This window comes from Capsicum annuum, unplaced genomic scaffold (genome assembly GCF_002878395.1).
Source record: "Capsicum annuum cultivar UCD-10X-F1 unplaced genomic scaffold, UCD10Xv1.1 ctg82882, whole genome shotgun sequence".
Taxonomy (NCBI): domain Eukaryota; kingdom Viridiplantae; phylum Streptophyta; class Magnoliopsida; order Solanales; family Solanaceae; genus Capsicum; species Capsicum annuum.
The window spans coordinates 353,547-377,527 of NW_025893708.1; the positions used below are offsets into that span (position 1 = coordinate 353,547).

At 33.7% G+C, this 23,981-nt stretch overlaps 1 protein-coding gene across 22 annotated transcripts in view; it reads left to right on the forward strand.

The window, feature by feature from the left end:
• The first annotated feature begins 2,402 nt into the window (after nt 1-2,402).
• Nucleotides 2,403-23,981, forward strand: part of LOC124895546 — a 32,513-nt gene continuing 10,934 nt past the window's right edge. For 3 of the 22 annotated variants that reach the window (XR_007051780.1, XM_047405980.1, XM_047405976.1), the window contains exons 1-5: nt 2,418-2,746; nt 3,678-4,743; nt 5,095-5,393; nt 6,150-6,282; nt 22,332-22,477. Coding sequence is in view for 5 of the 22 variants with exons in the window: in XM_047405980.1 (XP_047261936.1) it covers nt 5,356-5,393; nt 6,150-6,282; nt 22,332-22,477 (317 nt within the window). In the remaining 17 variants the exon portion in view is untranslated. Of the gene's footprint in view, nt 2,747-3,677; nt 4,744-5,094; nt 5,394-6,149; nt 6,283-6,649; nt 6,847-21,437; nt 21,707-22,324; nt 22,478-23,981 lie in introns of those variants that run through there. The other 19 variants (XR_007051778.1, XR_007051792.1, XR_007051779.1 and 16 more) reach the window with 17 other exon arrangements.

The following is a 23,981-nucleotide window of genomic DNA, read 5'->3' on the forward strand; positions in this document are numbered from 1 at the left end:
TTACACATCTCTTTTACTAAACTAGGCTCATGACCTTTTAAACATCATGGATCCTCTCTTTGACTCGTTAAGGTGTCATCTAAGTCGGCCAATTCTTAACCACTCTATCTTTTTATCGACAACGTAAACGTGATGCTTACTATATCAATGATATACTCTTAGTCATTTTAATGAGAAACTCTTTATTTGTATAAGTGCCATGACACCTACGAACAGATCACCACATTACTAACTTAATGGATATATTACTCTAGTTATATACCCTAATCAACCACTATCTCCATCTTTCTGGTCACTATACTTCTACCTTTATACCTCAAAATATGAGATCATTCTACTACTTATGGTTTATAACATCCAAAATCACACTATCATTTTAGTGATAACACTCCCCAAGTGTTCTGCGACATAATTTCCCTTTAATGATATTAACTACAATAAGGTTTAGAGAAGGATCCAAATACACATCTTACTATGACTCAAACATATGATTTATTTAGATAAGGGTTTACACGTTAGAAGTAAAAAGTTTTGAATGCATTAATGGGCTCTACTCAAGCCCTTGTGTAGTGTATTAAATTTTTTATGGCTCTATGTAAGAGCACCATATCAGTAGGAGTATGAGATTTCTACTTCTATATGAGATTTCTACTTCTACCATCTTGAAGATGAGGCATAGTCAGAGAAATTTAGAGCAATATATGAATCTACATAAGTTTCTTAGGGGACATCTCTATTGCATAATCTAGAGTATTAAAGAATGAAAACTCTATTCAAATATTTGCAGTCCCTCATTTATAGAAGTGGGCCCTAAAGACCTTAAATATGCAGCTTCATAGACTCCATAGGAGACTTGAACTCCGTATACTAATATCGAGTTTATCATACTTGCCATCGACCACAAGTGGCCCGAGAGAACCAGTTGGCCTGACATGAAACATAAACAATGTACTAAAAGATAACAATGAAACTAAAACATGGGCTAAAACTTTGAAGTAAAATACAATATGATTTTATTAACTAAGAGAAAGAGTCACTTAAAAATTTATTACAACTGAGCTAAACTGACTTACTATCTATCTATGAATCTTTTAGTTCATACTAAATAATGTTCTTTCGGACAAGGCCCAAACAACCTTTATGCAATAAAACTGACTGCCGATAGAATTGCAATCGATGCCCATATCTAGGTCCTTTGGATGCAATAAGGACTCACCACGAGTTGAATGTGCAGGGCTAACAATATATTTGACTGTGTGCCAGAGTCTTAGCACGGAATATAGATCATGAAAAGATGTAGAACAAGATGAGGAGCATAGTGTTAGTGCGCAAGATTAAAATTAAATGTAATAGTAACACAATACTTAAAAAAAACTAAACAACTAAGTATATTAACGTATAAATAGTAACGTAATGATTAGAGTCAAAATTGAGACAGGTGATATGAGATGATTATTTAAAACATCAAAATAAGCTGATAGAATAATTACTCTATAATATGAAAACAAAAACGTGTACTAAAATTGATTAACTAACACATAGTAATTGAGTAACTGAATTTGAATAACTGGTTGGCTAAATAACTGAATCATAAGAAGAACTGACTATCTGAAATCATAAGCTGAACTAAATAATAAATCTAAAAGAAAACATTGTCAAAAGACTTTTCTTGAAATAAGAGGTTCCACGCCAAGATAATATTTCTTAAAAATAATTACATTTTCATATTTGAGAAGTTTCTTACAACTGACATACACCTGACATACACCATGTAATCTCATGATTTTCAATGTATAATCCCAATTAGGAGGGATGCAGAGGCGAACTCAGGATTTGAAGTCTGGGGGTGCATCAGTATTGTCAAAGGCACGCATAAGTTCTGAATAAAGACTCAAATTTGTGTTGATCGCTCGCCTCGTTTAATGTGCAGTTTAGGTTCTAATTTATAAGATATATTTACCCTTGTTAATAAGGCTTTTCTGGAGATACGAACACTAAACAATTATATTTCACTTAATCAAAAAAAAATTTTGTGTTCATATATTTTTCATTCATGCTTATATTATTAGTCTTGAACTAGACATATGTTTATATATATTTTTTCTCCTTTATGCCTTTTTTTGTTAAATCTCACGCTTTATTTGTAATTTCACTACTAAAAATTGGGTCTATGGCAACGGACTTTTTGGCGATGGTTGTAAAAGCATTGCGACAGATGGTCTATTGCAATGGTTCAAACTGTCGCAAAAAAAATTGTTCTAGTAGCTCTACAACCAGTTCTATTGATGGATAACCGTTGCAATAGGGTAGCTTGTAGCAACGGTTACTTGAACCGTTGCCATAAGTCACCTATGGCAACACTTAAATGAAAAATAAAAGCTATTGCATCAATTTTCAGTTTTTCCCTCTCTCTTTTTTCACAAAATCTGTCAAACATTTTAAAAATAAAATGTTCTTAATTCACTCTCTCTCTCCCTTTGACGAGAAAATAATCGCATCTGACCTCCTCCTTCTCTCTTTTCTCTCCCTTCTATTTTTCTCTAAGTAAAATGAAACAGTCATCAATCAGCCAACACTGGCCACACGGCTGGTGAACCACTAGAACAGCCATCAACCATTAGTCACCTAAGCCACCGGAGAATCGTTGACCAGCGCTGCTGCGACACCAGCAATAGCCAATAACCTCTGCGCCATCGGATAAAACACAAACTTCACCTGCAAGGTTCTTGAATACCTTGTTGCTGAGGTACTAAAAATACAAACTAAAAACCCCACTTGATTTTCTTCTCAGATCTGTAATTTTTAACTTTTAATCAGTTGAATAAGATGTAAAGGTTGAGTTTGTTAGATTTTGTTTGAAAAATTATGGCTTTTTGGTGTAAGTTATTTGGAATAAGCTTTTTCTGAGGTGTAGTATACAAGTGTTTTGTCCACTTTAGATAACTTTTTTCTTTTCATATTTTTCGGGGAGTCTAGAGTGTTTTTTACATCAATGTAGGGATTATGAGACATTGTAAAGATTATTTATTTGATTTCTGACAATATGAATGTTTATGGTACTTGATTTAATCACCAAAGTTGGTGTCTTTGCTGCTTTGAGCTGATTAAGTCAAAAGCGTTGAAATTTCATACTGCGGAGAACTTAGGTTTTAATGATAAAAAGATTATAATTCATTTGTCTATCAAGTGCTTCAATTGCAACATTTCACTTCGTGTGTGCTTTTTGGCGAAATTGGAATGGTTGAGTGTCTGTAGTTTTTATTCGTGGGGCTGTATGATGTCTATGATTTTGATTTAGACAATTCTTATTTTATCTTGTGGTTGCAGTATTATCTCGTGGCTAGCAGTGTTAGTTTATTTTGCATTTAGCTTTTGTCTTTGTGATATTGTTATTGGTTCTAAGCCGGGGGTCTATCAAAAATAGCCTCTCTACTTTATCTGAGGTAGTGGTAGGGTCTGTGTACACTCTACCCTCTCCAAACCCTACTATGTAGGAATTACTGGGTATGTTATTATTGTTGTTCTCCCATTGCCGACAAACACCTACTACTCACTCTCCATTACCGACAAACACCAACTACGAGCTTGTGAATAATTAACTCTTATTTTATTCCTCAAATAGTAGAGTGGTCGCTAATTTTTCCCTAGCATCAATAAGAATTGTACGCAATTTGCAGATGCATAATATGAGCTTGTGAGGGATTCGATGCTAAGCTTTGCCAATTGTATGCATCTTTGTTAATTATAAAAGGTTTTCTTCTTAACTGTTGGATCTTCTTCCTTGGTTTATTACAGATCTCGAATTTGAGGTATGTTTTCTATTCCAAATAGACAACCCTGTAAACTTTGGAGCTCCAATTTACTCAATTTTTAAGTTGTGTTAGGTTCTCCAACTTATTTAATCCTTTCTAGTGAAATATAAATTGTGAAAGAACATTTATGAAACAAAGATGTTAAGATTAACCTTTGGGACGGGAAATCCTCTTATTGAATGTCACAATACCTTTTAACTTTCTTTTTCATGCTTTGGTAAATATAACATATTAACTTTCCAATATCAGTAAGGTATAGATGATGTTTATATATGTTATTTTACATATATACCAAAAATATCTTTCTTTTCTTCTTGTTTTACTATAGTAGACTAGCACCTCTCTTAAAAAATAGATTTTCATGTGGACAGAGCTTATCTTAGACTATTTGTCCAACCCATATTTATAAATTTATGTCACAGATACCAATGGTAAACTAGGAATTAGAGGAAATTGAGGGGAAGTCTAAGTAATGTCACTTGGTGAGTGTAAAGGTAATGTCTGCTGGCTGGTTCATCTTGGGATCTTGCAACAAGTAAAGTTTTTAATCTGTGTTTGTAAGAAAGCAGATCAATCACGGATATCAATTCGGGATAAAGGGCTTTATGAGAGGTCTCATTCAATCTCATACCGAAAAGGAAGGGACAGATAATGAAAAATAACCTGACTGATTTAGGATCTTACAGTAAAGTGTTGATCGTTTACTTCCCAGCATCTGTATAGTTGAAAGATAGGTAAACTGATATCCTTTTTCCATTTAGTTCAATTTTGGAAGCATTTAAAAATATTTACATCTCCCCTTTTCACTTAATCCAAACTTGATGATACATGGAGCCACATGTCTCGACTTCACCCCTGATGCACCATGAAAACATATCCTGATGATACATTTGATGTCATATACAGTCGGGATACTATCCTTCACATCCAGGTAATTCATCTCATGTGTGAAGCTTCAAAATCTTTATCAACCAATTTATCTTCTTTATTTCTACTTTTTTATTTCTCTTGGTTTCTTCTTTAATTGATATACCACGTACTTAATTGCAATTTTTGTGGTGAAAGTTGTCCTTTCTGTGTGTACTCTTCCGCAACCAACTGACACTATGAAAGTTGGTGATGCAGAATGTTTTCTTTTGGTTGTACTCTTCGTGCAACATTTTCCTTCTAGAATAGCGGATGCTATTCTATCTCTAAAATGTGATCTTAGGTAAGATCATTTTTCATATTCTCATGGGTTTGGCGTTGCCTTCATACGATTTTGTTTACTTTTGCCATTTAGGTATCATATCTCTGGCTCAGCTTTGCTCACAGTTATGGATCAAAGCCCTGTAGCTCCATCACTTGATATGGCTTTTTTACATCAAGATAATAAAGACCAAGATGGAAGATCACAAGCATATATGAATAGAGAAAATTTTTTAAAGAGTTTAGATTATTTCTCATATCCAAGTAAACGATAACACATTTTCTTGAGTTTATGAGAGAATTGCAAGAGGCCATCCTACTGTTGATATACCAGAAGTTTTGAGGTGTTGGACGCATGTCCTACAATGTGTTCATAAGCAGTCCCTTCAATTGGTATGTTGATTCCTCTGACTCAAGATTCTAGAAGTTATGTCAAAACTCTATTTTTTTCTCATAAATCTCAAGCTTAGCATATCACAGATACAGTTTATATAAATATTTGGAATGATTCTTGTTATGTGGATTCAAGTGGTCTAGGTGAAGTGATTCATTAGTTATACATGGATAATGCTGCTAGAGGGATATCGTTGGATGATTATTCCTTAGTGAGGCAAAAAATTTTATTAATTATTGATTGTGAATTAACTTGTTGGCCATCATTGGTTTAGTTCCTTTATCTTTTGGCCCTTCAGATGATAAAATAGAATTTATTTAATTTGGTTATTCAGATGGCTCAGAGTAATTTAGTGTTAATTCAAGGTCTCGTTTGTCATGCATTTCTATTTTAACTTTAGCTGCCACCTTAAAGTTAAAATAATGTCATAACTGTCAAGAAGGAAAGATTTCAATGATATGTAAAGTATTAGACCCCCCCCCACATGAAACTGAACTGTTTGGTCCTTTAGAAAATTCATTGTATATAGTGGGTGGGGATGTTAGTGTATAAGTATATGACATTCCAATAGAAATTTCTTATTCTTAGCTTAATTTGTTTGTTTTGGTTAAGTTAGTGACTAGTAGTTGTAATTAATTAAGATGTTGGAGCAACATGAAGAAGTTGAGTTGGGTGAAATGGAGTTGGAAATTAGTAGTAGTAACGTTAATCCTATGATAAGTTTACCTGATTCAACTTGTTGGCAAATTGAGCAGGTATAGGAGCCTGATATGCTCTCTTTTGATTGTTTTTTACTTTCTGCTTCTCCTATGGAGGAATTTACTCATTGGAGTCACTCTTGTAGTCCTACAACTACTACTCATCATCATTATGATCATCAAGAATCTGGTTAGTTGCTTTCTTTTAACCCTTTAAATTTGATCTATATATAGTCTGTCATTTTGGACCCTGCGCATAGCAGAAGCTTTAGTATAGTCTGTCATTTTTTAACTTGGCTATTTGTTAAAAACTTTTGGACAAGTGGAGTTACTGGTAGCTGTGGTCCATGCTTTGACCTTTATTATTATTTCCATCCTGAGAGGGGCACTTCCAATGTTGTAAATATGACATATTTAACATGCACTTTTACTCTTTCATTTTCATTTCATGTTCAGGTGAGGTGGTTACACAATATCCTTTCTTTTTGTTTTTCCTTCTATTTTGCTTTTTTATTTGCTACTCTTCATTCTGTCTAACTCTATTGTCTAAATATCAGGATCTTGGTGATGATACGAGATTTATAGAGTTCTGCAACTTTGTTTTTATGCAATATAATAAGAAGGATAATGGTTCGATTGATCTTTTAAATAAAAAGAATATAGATACTGGACTTGGTTAGAGCGTGTGGCCAGGATTTTGCAGAAGGTAATCGGGAGATAACAACATTTCTGAATGAATATAGGAAAAAATTAGGTATCGGATCTCTCTTTTCTTTTCCTACTGGGTTTTGTGGCAAAGAAAACCTCCCATAATTTGGATTTATGATAATTTTGCCTCATATACTATTTTCAAGGTATCAAAATCTAGTCAACCTACCTCCCCCCGAAACGAATCCAAAAAAAGGATTAATGTAAAGGTTCTCTTCATTTTCATAGGTTCCCAACAATTACAAAACCGACTTAATGTTTCCCATCATTAGAGAAAGCTATAGAATTAGAAATTGTCTCATATGCTCTCGTGTATGATTCTACAAAAATAAAGCTTAAAGTACGTTACAACTGAAAAATCATAATATTTGTACAAGTTTTTAATTTTTGAACTGATTTACCTTCCAATGTGTTGAAAGCCTTCTAATTATGATCAATCCAGATAATTGGAGATCATACATGTGTAGTTATTTATCTGATATCTGATGGTGTCAACCCATCAAATATTGGAATGGGATATGTGGTACATCGCCTCATTAGAAGGGTTGTCAGAACAAGCAGGTTATTTGGTGTAAAAGGAGATGGAATGGGTGATCTTCAAGGAGCATTTTTGCCAATTCTTGCCAAAAAAGTAATTGAACTAAGCACCAATATAGTTTTGTCTTGACTATAGAAAGGGGAGAAAAACTTCTTGAACAGATGCTGGCAGATGCATTATTAAACGCTCAGGGAACTGAGACTGCACCCTGTTTGTCGCCAACAAATTTTTAGTCTAATAAGTTTATTTATTCTTATGTTGTGCTTCTTTTTAGGTTCACCATACAGCTTCTAATTTACTTCAATCAGCACTCAAAAGAGTAATTGGTCAGGAAACATCTCAAGCATGATCAATGGTTACTTTTGATCATCTTAGATTTGACTTTAACTTCTATCAACCTGTTCTAGACAAGGAACTCGTAGAAATTAAAGGTTTGGTCAACCAATGGATCGTTAATAGCATAATTCTAGAAACAAAAGTCATGTCTTTGACTGATGCAAAAATAGTTGGGGCAAATGCAATGTTTGGAGAAAAATATGGAGAACAGATAGGGATAATTACCATTTTATGTTAAGAATGTGATGATTATAGAACAAGGGAGATTCTTCTGGCTGCTGTCTTTTTGCTAATTTTTACTATTAAAGCTTATATGGAGTGACCAACAGTCCTCTTTTATGAGTGGGTGAGAAATAGAGATTAGACTGTACACCAGTCCATTCTGAGGATTAAGTCTGATAGTGAGATTTTAACCATGTATTAAAGTTCAACTTGAATTATGAGATTATTAATGAATGATTTTGTTTTGTGATGTGCATATGTTGTGTTATAATTTATTACTTATGTATGTAAATAAAAATTTATATTAATACAAGTGACTATTTATATAAATTATTTTAATTTAATAACATGTGGCAATAATTGTTGCAATAGATCAATAAATCATTGCAATAGGTAGTCAAAAAGCATTGCAACAGAATAAAAAAAGTGTTGCAATAGATGAAAATAGGTGTTGCAATAGGTAATGAAATAGTTGTAATAGATATTCAAAAAGCGTTGCAACAGAATAACAAAAGTGTCGCAATAGATGTTATTACAACTGTTAGTAACTGTTGCAATAGATGAAACTAGGCGTCGCAATAAGTCAAAAAATAATCATCGCAATAGGTCAATCTATGGCGACGGTTGTCAGAAACCGTCGCAATAGGTCGACCTATGGAGGCGGTTTGGACAATCGTCGCATAAACTGTTGCCATAAACATATCGCAACGCCCACCTATGGGACGCTTACTGAACTGTTGCGGTAGAGCTATGGCAACAGTTTTTTTGTCTATTGCAACGGTTTTGCAACCGTCACCATAGGGTTAATTTCTAGTAGTATTTGTGCTTAAAAATAATGGATCTTGAAGCTTTTTTTGCCCTTTTTTGCTTTTGCTAAGGTGATGAGAATTGTCTTTAAAACTAGAACTTGGTTAAGGAGAATAATATCTATCTATTTCAATTCACAAGAATCAATAACAAATTCCTAAAAATAAAAAATTCATCAACAATATAAGTAAAAATAATTATTTATTTATTTTTAATCAAATCCCATGAACTTAAATAGAAGCAAGAAAAAAATATTTACACACTAACTCTCAAGAAACAAGTAAATATTAAAAGCAATTAACATTACCAAAACTTGAATAAAAAAATTAAAGAAAAATGAAAGGAAAAAATGTGTACCTATTAGCATCAAATGGAAAATTGCTCCTTTCTCTTTATTTGAGTACTATTAATTTGTAAATTGTAGTGTCCAGCAGTATATATTAATTAAGGAGGGGTGGGGTGAGATGAGGTGGTTGCCTAGCTGGTGGCATTTAAATATATAAAGAAGAAGTAAAATGAAAAAATTAAGAGATTCCATCAGGAATCGAACACGCGACGTCAGGACAGAAGGGCATCAGCATTTGAGTTCCAAACCAATGCACCCACACAAGTTTTATTACTAATGGTGCACAATTAAATATATTAACACTTTAGTAGGATATATATATGTATATATATAAAAAAAAATTAAAAAGTTACCGGGTGCACGTGCACCCTCGAGGCACCACGTGGGTCTGCCTATGGAGGGATGCCCTATACCTAGCCAGGGTGTAGAACCTACCTATCCATGTATGGAATCACTAATGAAAATCTCAGGCTAAGAGGAGCCACACGACTTGTGGATGGTCCTTAATCCTATGAAAATGTAGTTACAGGACATATGTTCTCCAAATCCATGTCCTCTCAATTCCAAATAATCCTCCCAAAACTATCATAATAGTCTTATATGCTCATAAAATGTATTATGTGAAATCTGTCTGAAATCATAGCATGATACTTTGCTCAAAATTGATTCTTCTCTGAGTCTATGGACTTTATAATGACTAAGTATTCTTCAAAACATGTGTTTAAACATAAATACAAGGAAATTTGACAAAAATATATCTTAAACTTTAATTTGGAGAGAATTACAAAGCAAATTTCCTTAATCCATAACCCATTTAAACACATACTCTAATATCAAAAGTTGAGAAAGATGTCAAATTTCATATCTTACTACATCTTTTCAATGTTAACATCAATAAAATCAATATGGAAAATAGAGTAAATAAAACTATAGATATGGGTTTTAAACCCTAACTTTAAACTTCTATTCATCGAGATCATGGCATGAGGATGCAAGTGTTTTTTCACTAAATTTGTAAATACCTCAAATGGATGATAATCCTTAAGGAAGAACTTGGATGAATTTTACTTGAAAACCCTTAAGCTTGACCTTGAAGAGAACTTTTGTTTTCATGGAATTGGAGAGGAAGAGAAGAGAAAGATCAATGATCTTTTTCTAACTCTTAGGTATTATAAGGGGTAAAAATCACGCTATGGAGGCTTATATGAGGGTGAAAGACCAAAAGACCCTCATTAAAAAGGAAGAAAAAAGAACATCATCTGGGAGGGCCGAGACTTGCACAAGGCCAATTAATCCTCGTGGCACGCTGCTAGGCACACCTATGAAGTGGCACACTATCTAGCATGCTAGGCTGTGGAAGTTTTCCCTCTAGAGATAGTTCTCAGTCATGGCAGGTGTCCCAATGCATGGTCCCTAAAATGTAGAGCATGAGCCATTGTTAATGGAGTTTCCTACCTAAACACCATGATACTTCCCAAATGATTCTCATTATTTTTAAAGGTCAACCTGCTCTAATTATAATATTACCAGGGCATAAATAACTACTAAACCATTATAAAAAATTTTAAGGTGATAAATGTTACTTAAATAAAATGCAAAATGAAAAATAGAATGATAGGGAAATACTAGAATTATAGTTAGAATCATACCATCCCTTAAAAATGAGTTAATAGCCTAAATATCATCTCAATCTGAGCTTTAGAATGTTAAATTGGTGAAATAAATTTTTATGATATATTTGTTTTGATGACGATCAGCTGACAACAAGGGAACAGGTCCCTGGGTCTTCATGGAAACATACAGCTATCATAAGTCCTGTGCAGTTTTGTCTGTTAGTGTAATAAACTGCACATGTGAGCTGTGTACTGGTCAGGACACCTGGCCCAACAGAAATTCTACATTAATTATTATCCAGCTATAAATAGAAAAAAATGTTTCTCAATTCAGATTTTTTGCAATCTGTTTATTCAATAGGAAAATCAGTAAAAACTCAAATATTACTCAAGTTCCAAGTATATGTGTGCTGAGAGAGTGTTTGTTCTTGAGTCAAGTCTTGGTCTATAATTAAATTACTCGTCTTATAGGATTAATAATTTTTTTTTGTTTGTTAAATGCTTAGGTAGAGTTACCTGAGCTGATATTGGTTAGAGTTAATTGATATTGAGGAGAGATCTTGACAGAGTTGTCAAGGAGAGTTTATAATAGAGTTGTTACAAGTTAGTGGATCTTAGAGTTAGGTTCCAAATAGGGTCTGTAATCAAGAGTTTGATTATAGTGGATCCTTGAGTACTTGTGAGGGCAAGCCATGGTTTTTTCTCCCTTGAGCAAGTAGGTTTCCACATTAAATCTTAGTGTTATTTAATTTCCTGCAAAGTGTTTTTTCCTTACTACTTTACTATTTTATTGCTTGTGTCTGACTTTAAGGGACCTAGTCCCTTGTAAGGTGGTGCACCCCCATGTTTCATCAATTGGTATCAGAGAAAGGACACTCTAAAAGGTTTATATCTAGAGTGATTTATTGATCATGGTTGCTTCACCTAATCTGGAATAAGGGCAATCTACCACCACCCAACTTTAATGGGTAGTACTATAGGTGGTGGAAAATCAGGATGTATAACTTCATTATGACTGAAGAAAGTGAGCTGATGGATGTAATACTTGATGGTCCGTATGTGCCTGTTAGAGAGGTCAAATAAGGAGACATAACAAGGATGGTTGTAAAAACTAGGAGAGAGTTTGATGATGAAGATTGAAAGAAAGTTAAGAAGAATTACAAGGCAAAGAAATTTCTTTTCTGTGGCATAAGACCTGATGAATATAATAGGATTTTTTCTTGTGAAAATGCTAAGGAAATCTGGTATTGCTTGAGGACTGCTCATGAAGTAACTACTGATGTGAAGGATTCAAAAGTTAATATGCTGACTACTCAGGATGAAACCTTTACCATAAAAGAAAGAAAAACTATACAAGAGATACATACTAGATTCACTTTAATCACCAATGAGTTGCACTATTTAGGAGAAATTATTCCTTTGTATAAATAAGCAAAAAATTCTGGGAGTTCTTCTTAAATCTTAGGAAAGCAAAGTAGATGTTATCATTAAGGCAAGAAACTTGAAAACTCTTATAATGGATGAACTTATTGGTAATTTGAAAACTCGTGAACTCAAGAAGCAGTAAGGGAAAGAGAAGAAGGAAGCAAGAAAAGAAAAATCTCTAGCATTAAAGGCTTCAAAGTCTAATTAAAGTGAGGAGGACACTGATGTTGCCTATTTTAAAGGAATGTTAGAGCTATAAAGAAAAGTGGTCAGTTTCAAAGAAAAAAAAGTAGCAGCAAAAAAAGAGGAACTGTTGAAGTTTGTCACAAATATGGAAGTCCTAAGCATTTCATTAAGGACTGTCTAATTCATAAAATAGATTATTAAGAATATCTCAAGACTGGAGGTGACAAAATAAAGAACAGGGACTAGGTCCCTGTAAAATCTAGAAGAAAGGTTGCAGCTAATTGTGTAGTGTAGCAGGCCTTAGCAGTCTGGGGAGACTCCTCCAGTGAATCTAATGAAGCTAAGAAATCTAAAGATGTGTCTATTCTAGCTATGGAATATAGTGAATTCATCTATGATTCCTTATTTGCTCTTATGGAAAACGCATAAGATCAAGAAGAAAATGAAGTAACTCTCTTTGACATTAAGGAAAACTTAGATAACTACTCTGCTAAGAAGATAAAGGAACTTGCAAATGTGTTGATTGATTCTGTGTGTGACTAACTATTGAGAAAAATGTGTTAGAAGAGAACGTAGAAAATCAAAAGCTTGAATTAATTACCTTAACTCTCCAGATATCTAAAATAGAAGAACAATTTACTAAGTTGAAATCTAAAAATCTGAGTTTAATGAATCAACTGAAGAAAGTGGATGATTCTGATGGTAAAGGGAAGAAAGAAATCTTAAGGCTTCAAATTTATCTTGAATAAAAGTTGAGGGATTCTAAAAACATCTTATGACTGCACTCCATAAGAATGAAGAATTAGAAAGGGACCCGGTCCGTATAAGAGAAGAACTTAACAAAGCACTAAAATAGACCATATCCTCTCAAATCCATTCTAATTTAACTGGTCAAGGTGTCAATAATGGTAAATTCCTTGGATATTAGTAAAAAAACCCAATCACTTAGGTATCAAGGGAAAGATGTTCATGGTATTAGAAACAGGGTCCATAAACCTCTATGTACTCATTATGGAAGAGATGTACACTTGAAGGAAAACTATCAATATTGGCTTAAAGCTAGAATAAGCCGTTGTAAATACATCCAGTAGGAAAATTATTATCCTAAGGGTTCCATGCCCTTGAAAAATATGAAGAACTTTCTACCTATATAGGCTAAGAAAGATTTGGTCACACCTGTGTTTTCTTTTTGGGTTCCAAAATCTAACAAATGACTATGTTTATAGGTAGGAGAAAAGAAATGCAGTCAGAACTGGTTCATGGATAGTGGATGTTCAAAGCATATGATTGGAAAAACTGACTGCTTTCTCTCTCTCAAGACACTTCAAGGTAGCAGTGTTTATTTTAGAAATAGTGAAAAGGGTTATATTCATGGTGTGGGAAAGATTGGAAAATCACCTGATCAAGCAATAGAAGATGTATATTATGTGATTGTCATCAAGTACAGTCTTCTAAGTATTTCTCAAATCTATGATAAAGGTAATGAGGTGAAGTTCTCATCAGATGGATGTATTGTGTCAAGCTTAAAGTCTGGAAGAGTTATTCTCAAAGATAAATGGTTTAAAAATATGTATGTGGCTAATTTAGAGTCTGTAGCTGATGTAGAATTAACTTGCTTAAGTGTTCAAAGTGAAAGGCTAGGACATGTGAGTTCCACTTTGTTGAACAAGTTGATTTCAAAGGACGTGGTCCGTGGCATGCCAAAGTGGAAATTTTTAGATAATAAGGTTTATAATGCTTGTGTTATGGGCAAACAAACTAGGTCTTCCTTTAAGCTGAAAAAGCAGGTGAGTACTTTTAGACCCCTTGAGATACTGCATATGGATCTATGTGGACCTGTTAAAGTCCAAAGTAGAGGAAGAAAGAAGTATGTGTCTGTCATTATGGATGACTACTCCAGATTCACCTGGACAATGTTCCTGAGAACCAAGGTAGAAACCTATGAGGTTCTGGTAACTCTTGCCAAGCAAATTCAAATGAAGCTGAATTGTAAGATTACCGAATTCAGATCTAATCATGGAACTGAATTTGAGAACTCCCAAGTTGCAGGATTTTGTGCTTAGCATGGAATCATTCACAACTTCTCTACTCCTAGGACTCTTCAGCAAAATAAAGCTGTTGAAAGAAAGAACAGAACCCTTATAGAGATTTCCAGAACTATGCCAATTGAAGTGGGATTCCAAAGAGATTTTAGGCTGAAGCTATGAATACTACCTTTTATGTGACAAACAGGTGTTTAATTAGATCTTACCTAAACAAGACACCATATGAGTTTGTGTTCAATAGAAAGCCTAAGCTTGACTACTTCAGACCTTTTGGGTGCAAGTGATTTTTGCTAAACAATGGAAAGAATGACCTAGGAAAGTTTGACTCCAAAAGTTATGAAGCAACATTTGTGGGCTACTTATCAATAAGCAAAGCATACAAAGTTTTTAATAAAAGTTTCCTGTGTGTGAAAGAAAGTATTCATATAGTCTTTGATGTGTCAGGAAAGCTTATGACTTCAGGTGATAATGAAGATTCTGATATTGAAGAACTCATTTCTATTCAAAAGGATGATTTATCGGAGATGATGATCAAGGACTAAATGGTTCAGTTGGGAATATTGAAGATAATGGTGATCCAGGATCTCACTTACAGACCCTTGCTCCAGTTGAAGAATATCAACAAGGATCCAGTCAATATCCTCAGGGACTTGGTCCCAGTGGAACTTATCTCAGAAGGTCAAACTGGAGGCACCAATCTTTGCACCTGCTTGAGAATCTGTCTAAACCTTTGGAATATAGATTCTAAACAAGAGCCCAACCCAGTAATTTCATGGCATTCTCGGCATTCTTCTCCTAAATTGAGCCTAAAAATATGAAAGAAGCTTTGAAAGATGCTAACTGGATCAATGTAATACAGAAAGAGCTTCCACAATTTTAAAAAAGTAAAGTCTGGCACCTGATCCCTAACCTATTTATAGAATAATTATTGAGATCAAATGGGTGTATAGAAACAAACACGATGAGCATGGATCTATCAATAAAAATAAAGCAAGATGGGTTGTTTAAGGTTATAACCAAAAAGAAGGAATTAACTATGATGAGACATTTGCCCCTGTAGCAAGGATAGAGGGTATCAGAATTCTTATTTCATTTGTTGCCTACATGGGGTTCAAACTCTTCCAAATAGATGTCAAAAGTGCTTTTCTAAATGGAATTTTGAAGGAAGAAGTCTATGTCAAGCAACCTCCAGGTTTTGAAGATGCAAATTTTGTTTATCATGTGCTTAAATTGGACAAAACTCTTTATGGTTTGAAGCAAGCACCAAGGTCTAGGTGTGAGAGACTTTCAAATTTTTTTCTAGAAAATGGCTTTAAAAGGAAAAAAATTGACAATACTCTCTTTCTAAAGTCTAGAGGTAGCAACTTACTAATTGTTCAGATATATGTTGATGACATAATCTTTAGAGCTACTTTTGAATCACTATGTGAAGAGTTTGCAAAGCTAATGGGGAGTGAATTTTAAATGAGCATAATGGGTGAATTGAGTTTCTTCCTAGGCCTGCAGATCAAGAAAACTTCTCAAGGGATAATGATTTATCAAAAGAAGTACATCAAAGAGCTAGTGAAGAAATATAATATGAAAGATGCCAAGCCAATTAAAACTTCAGTTGGAACCAGTTCAAAGATAGATAATGGTGAATTTGGTCTTTTAGTTAAAGAGACCGTGTATAGAGGGATTATTGGATCCTTACTATATCTCACTACAAGTATACCAAATATTGTATTTAGTGTGGGAATATGTACAGATTTGAGGATTTCCCAAAGGAGTCTCATTTGAAAGCTGCAAAAAGATTTCTCAAGTATCTAAAAGGGACAGTGGACCTGGTCCGGTACTATCCGTCTGAAGACAGTTTTGATCTGATAGGATATGCTGATTTTGATTATGCTGGATATTTGGTGGATAAAAAAAGCACCTCGAGAATGGATTATTTTCTAGGTTCTTCCTTTATCTCATGGGGTTATAAGAAGCAGAACTCAGTTGCTTTATCTACTGCTGAAGCTGAATATGTGGATGCAACTTCTTATTGTGCTCAATTGTTATAGATCAAATAACAACTGAAGGATTTTTGGATTGTCTCTAACACTATCCCTCTAATGTGTGACAGTACAAGTGCTCTTAATATGGCTAAGAATCTAATGCAGCATAAGAGGACCAATCATATTGATTTAAGACATCATTTTGTAAGAGACAATGTTGAGAAAGGAGCTATTTGCATAAATATTTGCAAGACTGGAGATTAGATAGCAAACATCGTTACTAAGGCTCTTCAAAAGGAAGAATTTGTGAAGAATAGGTTGAGGCTGGGGTTGATCAAAATAACTAACCTACGAGATGAATCAGTTTTTCTCCCTAACAATTGGCTATGATCAGGAAACAGATATTCTTGATAAAGTATGTACTTTTTGGTCTAAGTCAATACCATACCTTTGCAGGTATACATGTATGGGAATAACTTTAGAAGAAAATAGTTAAGACAGAAACAAATTTAAGGATTCACTAAAGAAACAGAGGGACTTGGTCCCATCTCTTAGGTTAGTATAGTGAATGTGTATTTTTATGTTCTGTCAGAAAAAGTTGCGTCTTCTCTTTCTGTGTTAGAATTTGGTCTTATCCAAAAGGAAATATAAGTCACCCCAAAATTGAAATAAAACTCATATCACTCTTGCAAAAGCTCATCATTGTGTGAATATATTTCCCTAATGCCTTTTTAAGATCTGTGGTCTTTTATCCTTTCAAAGGAGCATCCAATCTGAAATAGTCATGTCCTTAGAATTTAAAACCTTATTTAGAACTCCAAGACCACTTCATCCTTTACATCCTTGTTAGGACAAGACATGACTGAACCAGTATTCCCTGCCACCTCCCTGGATGAACCTCATGTGAATGAAATCCCTAAGAAAATAGATGAACTTCTTCCTGAAGTCATGTTGTCTGAGAATCTCCTTTCATTCAAAGAGTCTACCAAGTTAAGTTATCTTATCTTTTCAAAGCGAGATTCCTTCTTCACTCAACTCGTTGATGAAGATTTATGCCCCAGAACACATAACCTTCTTAACAGTGTAATGACAAGTGATAATTAGGTTGTTGAAAAGCTCATTTTGCTATCAAATAACCCAAAAAGGAGTCTGTTTGGTCCTAAGACACAAGATGTCAGTATAAAAACAAGAAGTTCTAGAGTGAAATATAGGAGTCCTACTATAAAGCAGCAGACTTTCGGGGGACCTGGTCCCAATAAGAGAAAAATGATCGGAGAGAATCTATTATTACTTCTACTAGAAGGAAATGGGAGGAAGAAAGTAAGCTTGTGGCCAAGGAAGTTAGAAACAACTTGTGGACAAGGAAGTTAGAAATAAGTTCTTGAGAAATCAAAAAGTATTGACTGAGAGTGTTTTTGTCTCAAGTATATTAACAAAATCAGGCATGATAGAATTAGTTGAACTTGTTAAACATCATAAATGGATCCATATTATGAAAGGACCCATTTCCACAGTCTTTGATGAGGTAGTCAGGGAATTCTATTCCACATTGGAATTTTTTTAAGACAGACTAAAGATGACTACTATAGTTCAAGGAAAGAAGCTAAATCTAGATGTTGTATTACTTGGGGGAATTCTGGATGTTCCTATCAGTAGTGTGAGGACTGTCTCAAACAACAACTCTCAATAAAGTTTATGGAAATGCATCAAAGATTAAAGGAAAATTTGTGGCTACAGTAAATAGGAAATCACTCAAAAGTAAGTTACAGTTAGTCTTTTATTTTGTTAACAAAGTGATTTTGTCTAGATCACAAAAGAGGAATATTTCTTTAGCTAATTATTAGTATGTGATGGAGTGTTTTAGAAGTTTTAAGTTCATTAATTTACTTTCTTTGATGATGGAGCACATACATAAAGTTGTTCATGGGAAAAATGGAAAACATGGCATGCATTATGAATACCGGTTGAACAGAGTGTTTGATCATTTTGGTATTGTCTATGAAAATGGAACTCCTAGAACTGTAATACAACTATTAGGTATGAAAACTCTAATCAAAACTGAGTATGTCGAAAATAAATCAGGAACTGTCTCTCAAGAAGAGCTCAGGAAAGAAATAGAGAAATTGAAGCTCAACACAGCTACTAAGGATGCAGAGATTAGCAAATTACAAATGACAATTTAGCATATTTCTAATGAGGAGCCAAGTGTCTCTTAAGAGCTTAGAACTAATTGAACTAAAGAAGAGAGTTTCAACTCTAACTGATGAGGTTACACTGTCAAAGCAGCTAACCAAGGAATTGTTACACTATCATGCTGCAGAAAATAATAAGATACTCTACTTCTCCAAACCCTCTTCCCAAGTCCTTTACCTATTTAAATTTTCTTGATTTGCGTGGCTTTTTCTATGGAAGATTTAAACCTTGCACTAAAATAAAACTTAACTTTACATATGAATGAATCCTTATTGTGTGTTTCATTTGTCTCTTCTTTACTTATTTTTCATCATGTTAGTGTTTCCCCAGTGGCCATGTGTTAACTAACTTTGCTTATTTTACTCTTTATTTATTGTTATCACTTTTCAATGATGCTAAAAGGGGGAATACTAAATTCATGTATTAGGGACTAGGTATTTGGTGTAGGAGTTGAAGTGCAAATATAGACACATGTGTTGAATGTTGGTAAGCATGATGACATATTGAAAGGAAGAAGAATATTGGTACTTGGTGATAGGGGTAAGCATGGCGCATAGTGACAGGGGGGACATTTATCGACCGTAGTGGTGATCACTGTAATTGAATGAGCTGAATGAACTTTGATGCTAAAAGATCTGTGGTTGGTTTGTCATAATCAAAAAGGGGGGGAAATTGCTATATCTTGTTTTGATGATGATCAGCTGATAACAAGGGACCAGGTCCCTGGGTCTTTATAAAAATATACAGTTGTCACATGTCTTATGCAATTTTGTCTGTTAATGTAACAAACTGCACAGGTGAGTTGTGTACCAGTCAGGAAACCTGTCCTAATAGAATTCTATTCTAATCATTATCCAGCTATAAATATAAAAGAATGCTTCTTAATTCATAGTTTTTGCAATTTGATTATTCAAGAGGAAAATCAGCGAAAACTCAAATATTGCCCAAGTTCCAAGTTTTTGTGTGCTAAAAGAGTGTTTGTTCTTGAGTCAAGTCTTGGTCTGTAACTGAATTACTCGTCTTGTAAGAGTAATGCTTTCCTTTTGTTTGTTGAGTGCTTAGATAGAGTTACCTGAGTTGATATTGGTTAGAGTTAATCAATAGTGAGGAGAGATCTTGATAGAGTTGTCAAGGAGAGTTTGTAATAGAGTTGTTACAAACTAATGAACCTTTAGGTTATGTTCCAAATGGAGTCTGCAATCATGAGTTTGATTATAGTTTGATTCTTGAGTGCTTGTGAGGGTAAGACGTGATTTTTCCTTTCTTGAGCAAGGAGGTTTCCACGTTAAATCTTTGTGTTCTTTAATTCCCCGCATAATGTTATTTCATTACTGCTTTATTGTTTTATTGTTTGCATCTGACTTTAAGGGACCTGGTCCCTTGTAAGGTGGTGCACCCACCACGTTTCATCATCTCATCCTCGAATTTATATTTTTTTTGTCACCACAACACCTTGACAGTGATAGCAGTTCTAGGAAGCATCTACACCAATATGTAAAAAATTAACATATCGTGATTGCATGATAACACTGCACAATCTATTACCCGTTTAGAGCAATTGCACAGGCCAAGCATGATTGTGATAACCAACCTACACCTACCCATCCTTCTATGCGATAGCACTTCTCTGTCTTTCCTCCTTGGCATGAAACTGTTGTACCAGATACCAGGAAATGCAACAGTTACCAAAATTTATTTTACTATATGAAACTCATCTATAACCCTCGAGAAAATGAACCAAATATAGTAATAATTCCTAAAATAAGATGACTCATTGGAACACTCAAATCACCGATCTGAGGTTATCTTGACCAATTATTGACCGTGTTCAAACCTTAACTTTAAGGAAACTAATACCAACCCAAGGGTCCAAACCACTTTCAAGACCCTCAAGATGTGTAAACTATCAGCGGAGGAAAAAACATCACCTGCCAAACCTAATAGAACTGCCAAAACTTAATTTTGATCTCATTTCACCATTTTGTTAACTTTGGTCAAACTTAACTTTTAAATTCCTCGATTTTGTTTTCCTTCTCCAAATCACAGTTGAATGCCTTTTGAGTTGTATAACCCTTCGGTCATAAGTAACAAAGCATAGCTATATGACAAAAATACATATTGCTAGTGTCATCTCAAGAAGCAATCCACCAATAAACTACACAACGGTAGTATGTTAGATGAGAACACTTGTGGAATTTTAAAGCTAACTTATTTGAAGACCTCGATGGAAAAACTTATTTGAAGAATTTTATTAGAATTGGAGAATGAGAACACCTCATAGGAGACTTAATTTGAAGAAGATGATGGAAGCCCAATTTTTCAGAACTGAAATTAGTGCGTCTGATAGGGATGACTTGTTGGGTTCGAAATCGAGAGGGCGTCATGCGGAAGTTTATAGTTTGCAAATCAAGATGGTGATAGATGACAAGTATACTAAAAAGACATATTATTAATATGATTCGGTCAAATTACCTACATATCAAAAACTAATAATGAAAAACATAAAACCTATTGGGAGAAATCTCCCCTTAAACAAGACTCTTTAATGACTACATTATGGATACTATTGTGCTATGGTATGAGAAGAGGTCTTCTATTTATAGATGTCCAAAACCTTTTCTCTTAGAAAGAAGTTAGCCAAATATGAAAAAGTTTTATATTTTCCTTTCAAAAAGAGTAAAAGTAACTATGGTTACTTTTATTTTTTTCCAAGAAAAAGTAAAACTTAATTTTGATAAGAAAATCAAGACAAAAACCCTAACAAATCTTCCCTTTTTGGCTTGATTTTCTACAAAATATTCTTGACCCTCCTTCTTCTTGTGCATAATCTTTGTTCTTCACATATTTTTCATATATCACTATTGTTTGACATGCTTTAAAAATTGAGCCTCTTTGAGTTAAAATATATCAGCCCTTTTCGGATTAAAAATATTGGAGCCCATTTGCAAGGTTAAAAGTGAGTTTTATTTTCAAATATGTGATAGCAGGATTATTGAAATATGATTGGCAATTGTCTCTACATGTAGTTACACAAAATTTTCACTATCGCCAAACTGGTTGCATCTTGATTTGAGACTGCTTTGAACCTATTTAATCTCGTTTTACCAAACTTTTGGACCTTTAAACCATAAGCTCTGATGCCACTTGTTGGGTTCGAAATCGAGAGGACGTCATGCGGAAGTTTATAGTTTGCAAATCAAGATGGTGATAATTCAGGTAACAAGTAAAAATATACTAAAAAGACATATTATTATTATGATTCAGTCAAATGACCTACATATGAAAAACTAATAATGAAAAATATAAAACCTATTGGGAGAAATCTCCCCCTAAACAAACTCTTTAGTGACTATATTGTAGATGCTATTGTGTTATGGTATGAGAAGGGTCTTCTAGATGTCCAAAACCTTTCCTCTTAGAAAGAGGTTAGCCAAATATAAAAAAGTTTTATATTTTTCTTTCAAAAAAATTAAAAGAAATTATGGTTACTTTTATTTTTTTCAAGAACAAGTAAAACTCAATTTTGGTAAGAGAATCAGACAAAAAAACTAACACGACTAACATTCTCTTTTTATGTGTGTGTTTCAAATAAGAGATCACGTGCTATCCAGGTTTTGCTGCATTATTAGTTTCAAACAAAACATCTAACTTTGGAATAAAATTGTTCATGTTAATTAGAAAATATTAAGGTTGTTCGTTATTAATCGTAATACACTAAAGATTGTTGTTTGCTAAAAGTTCAGCACCTCTACATAATCACAACTTGAATATAACTCATATACTTTACTGTCGATGGTATTCTATACTACTACATTTGATTTGTCGTCCTTCTAGCATGCAGCTACATTCAGAAGCTGGGAAAGGTCAATTTGAAATTGTGTTGGGGTACACTGATTGTGGTAGAGCAGCAAATAACTTAATAATTACTCATGAAGTTGCCAAAGGAGTTGCAAGGAAACATGGTCTACTAGCAAGCTTTACCCCAAGGTAGGTAGCACAATATTATTAAATGCACTTTCTTTTTTACTTATTGATCTGGATGTGTTTTCCCTCCCTTTTGCACTCTAACACAGCTATCATTTTAGTCCTTCCAGTATTTTTTTTTATTGGATCAGATCTTTCTTCTCAAAAACATAATGACTAGCATCAACTTGTACAATTTCTGCTGCTGGAGTTAACCCATTCCTCTCGGTAATATTAAAACTAATAATTGGTTCTGGTAATGGGGTCTTGACATTATATTTCTGCTCTTGCTGAGTGAATCTTAACTGTATCTTGTTCAACTAACAGCCAAGAATACATTTGTGATATCAGCAACCTGATACAGTCATTCCACCAGTGTAGATAAAAAATACACTTCCGATAAAAATTGTGGAGTCCATACCTATATATAGACATAAGACTATTTTCTATGAAGGCTTGGCTGGCAACATTATTTTTGGAGCCAACGGAAATGTGATGAAAAAATCATGTATATGTTTTTTCATTCTTCTGTATACTTGGGCTCTAAGTTTTATACCATATAAAGGGTGGAGTTCTTTCACTTCAACGCATACCAAAAAGGAGTGAGAAGCAATATTGAGTAGCGAGAGTAATACATGAAATTTTCTCTACTCCCTGAGAAAATAGTGTGCGCGTAATACTATAATGAGTTGTGTGAAATAATGGAGTGTAATTTCGTTTGAAGGTGTAGCAGTTTTTGACACTATCAAGTTGTAATTAGTGGTATTATATTACTCTATTCGGGTATGGTATTTTATCCCATTAAAAGATTTGGTGTCCTTGATACTATTTTATTTTTTTGATTCTGCTGCCAAATATGCTAAACTTCCCATAGACTGGCGGCTAAGAGCATCTGATACAATATTTGCTTTATCCGTGTGGTAAAGAATATCAATATCAGGGGTAGCTCTACCCTTTTGACACTACTTAAAAAACCAGAAAAACCGATCAAAAATTGTGGTCGGTTTTTTAATTTTTTTTTTAAAGCAAAAATATATGGTCGCTTTTTTATTTTAAAATATCAAAATAATTATTTAAATAAGTTTTATATTAATTATTATTTCTTTTACAAATAAAAATTAAAAAAAAATAACAAAACTGACCATATGTGGTCGGTTTTCTTTAAGAAAAATAATTAAAAACTAATTTGATAAACCGACCACAAGTGGTCGATTTTTAAAAATTCTTTTTTAATTAATTTTTTTAAAAAATCTGACCACTCGTGGTTGGTTTTTAATTATATAAAAAAGAAAATATTTTTAAAAAAACGCAAACGGGCGGTTAGTTTAAATTAAAAGAAAAAAGAAAATAATTTTAAAAAATCGATCACTTGTGGTTGATTTTTATTAAAATAAAAAGAAAATAATTTTTAAAAACCGACCACTTGTGGTCGGTTTCTTAATTAAAATAAAAAATTAATAATTTTAAAAAAAAAAGACCATACTTGTGGTCGATTTTTGAACTAAAAAAAATAAAAAAGTAAATAATT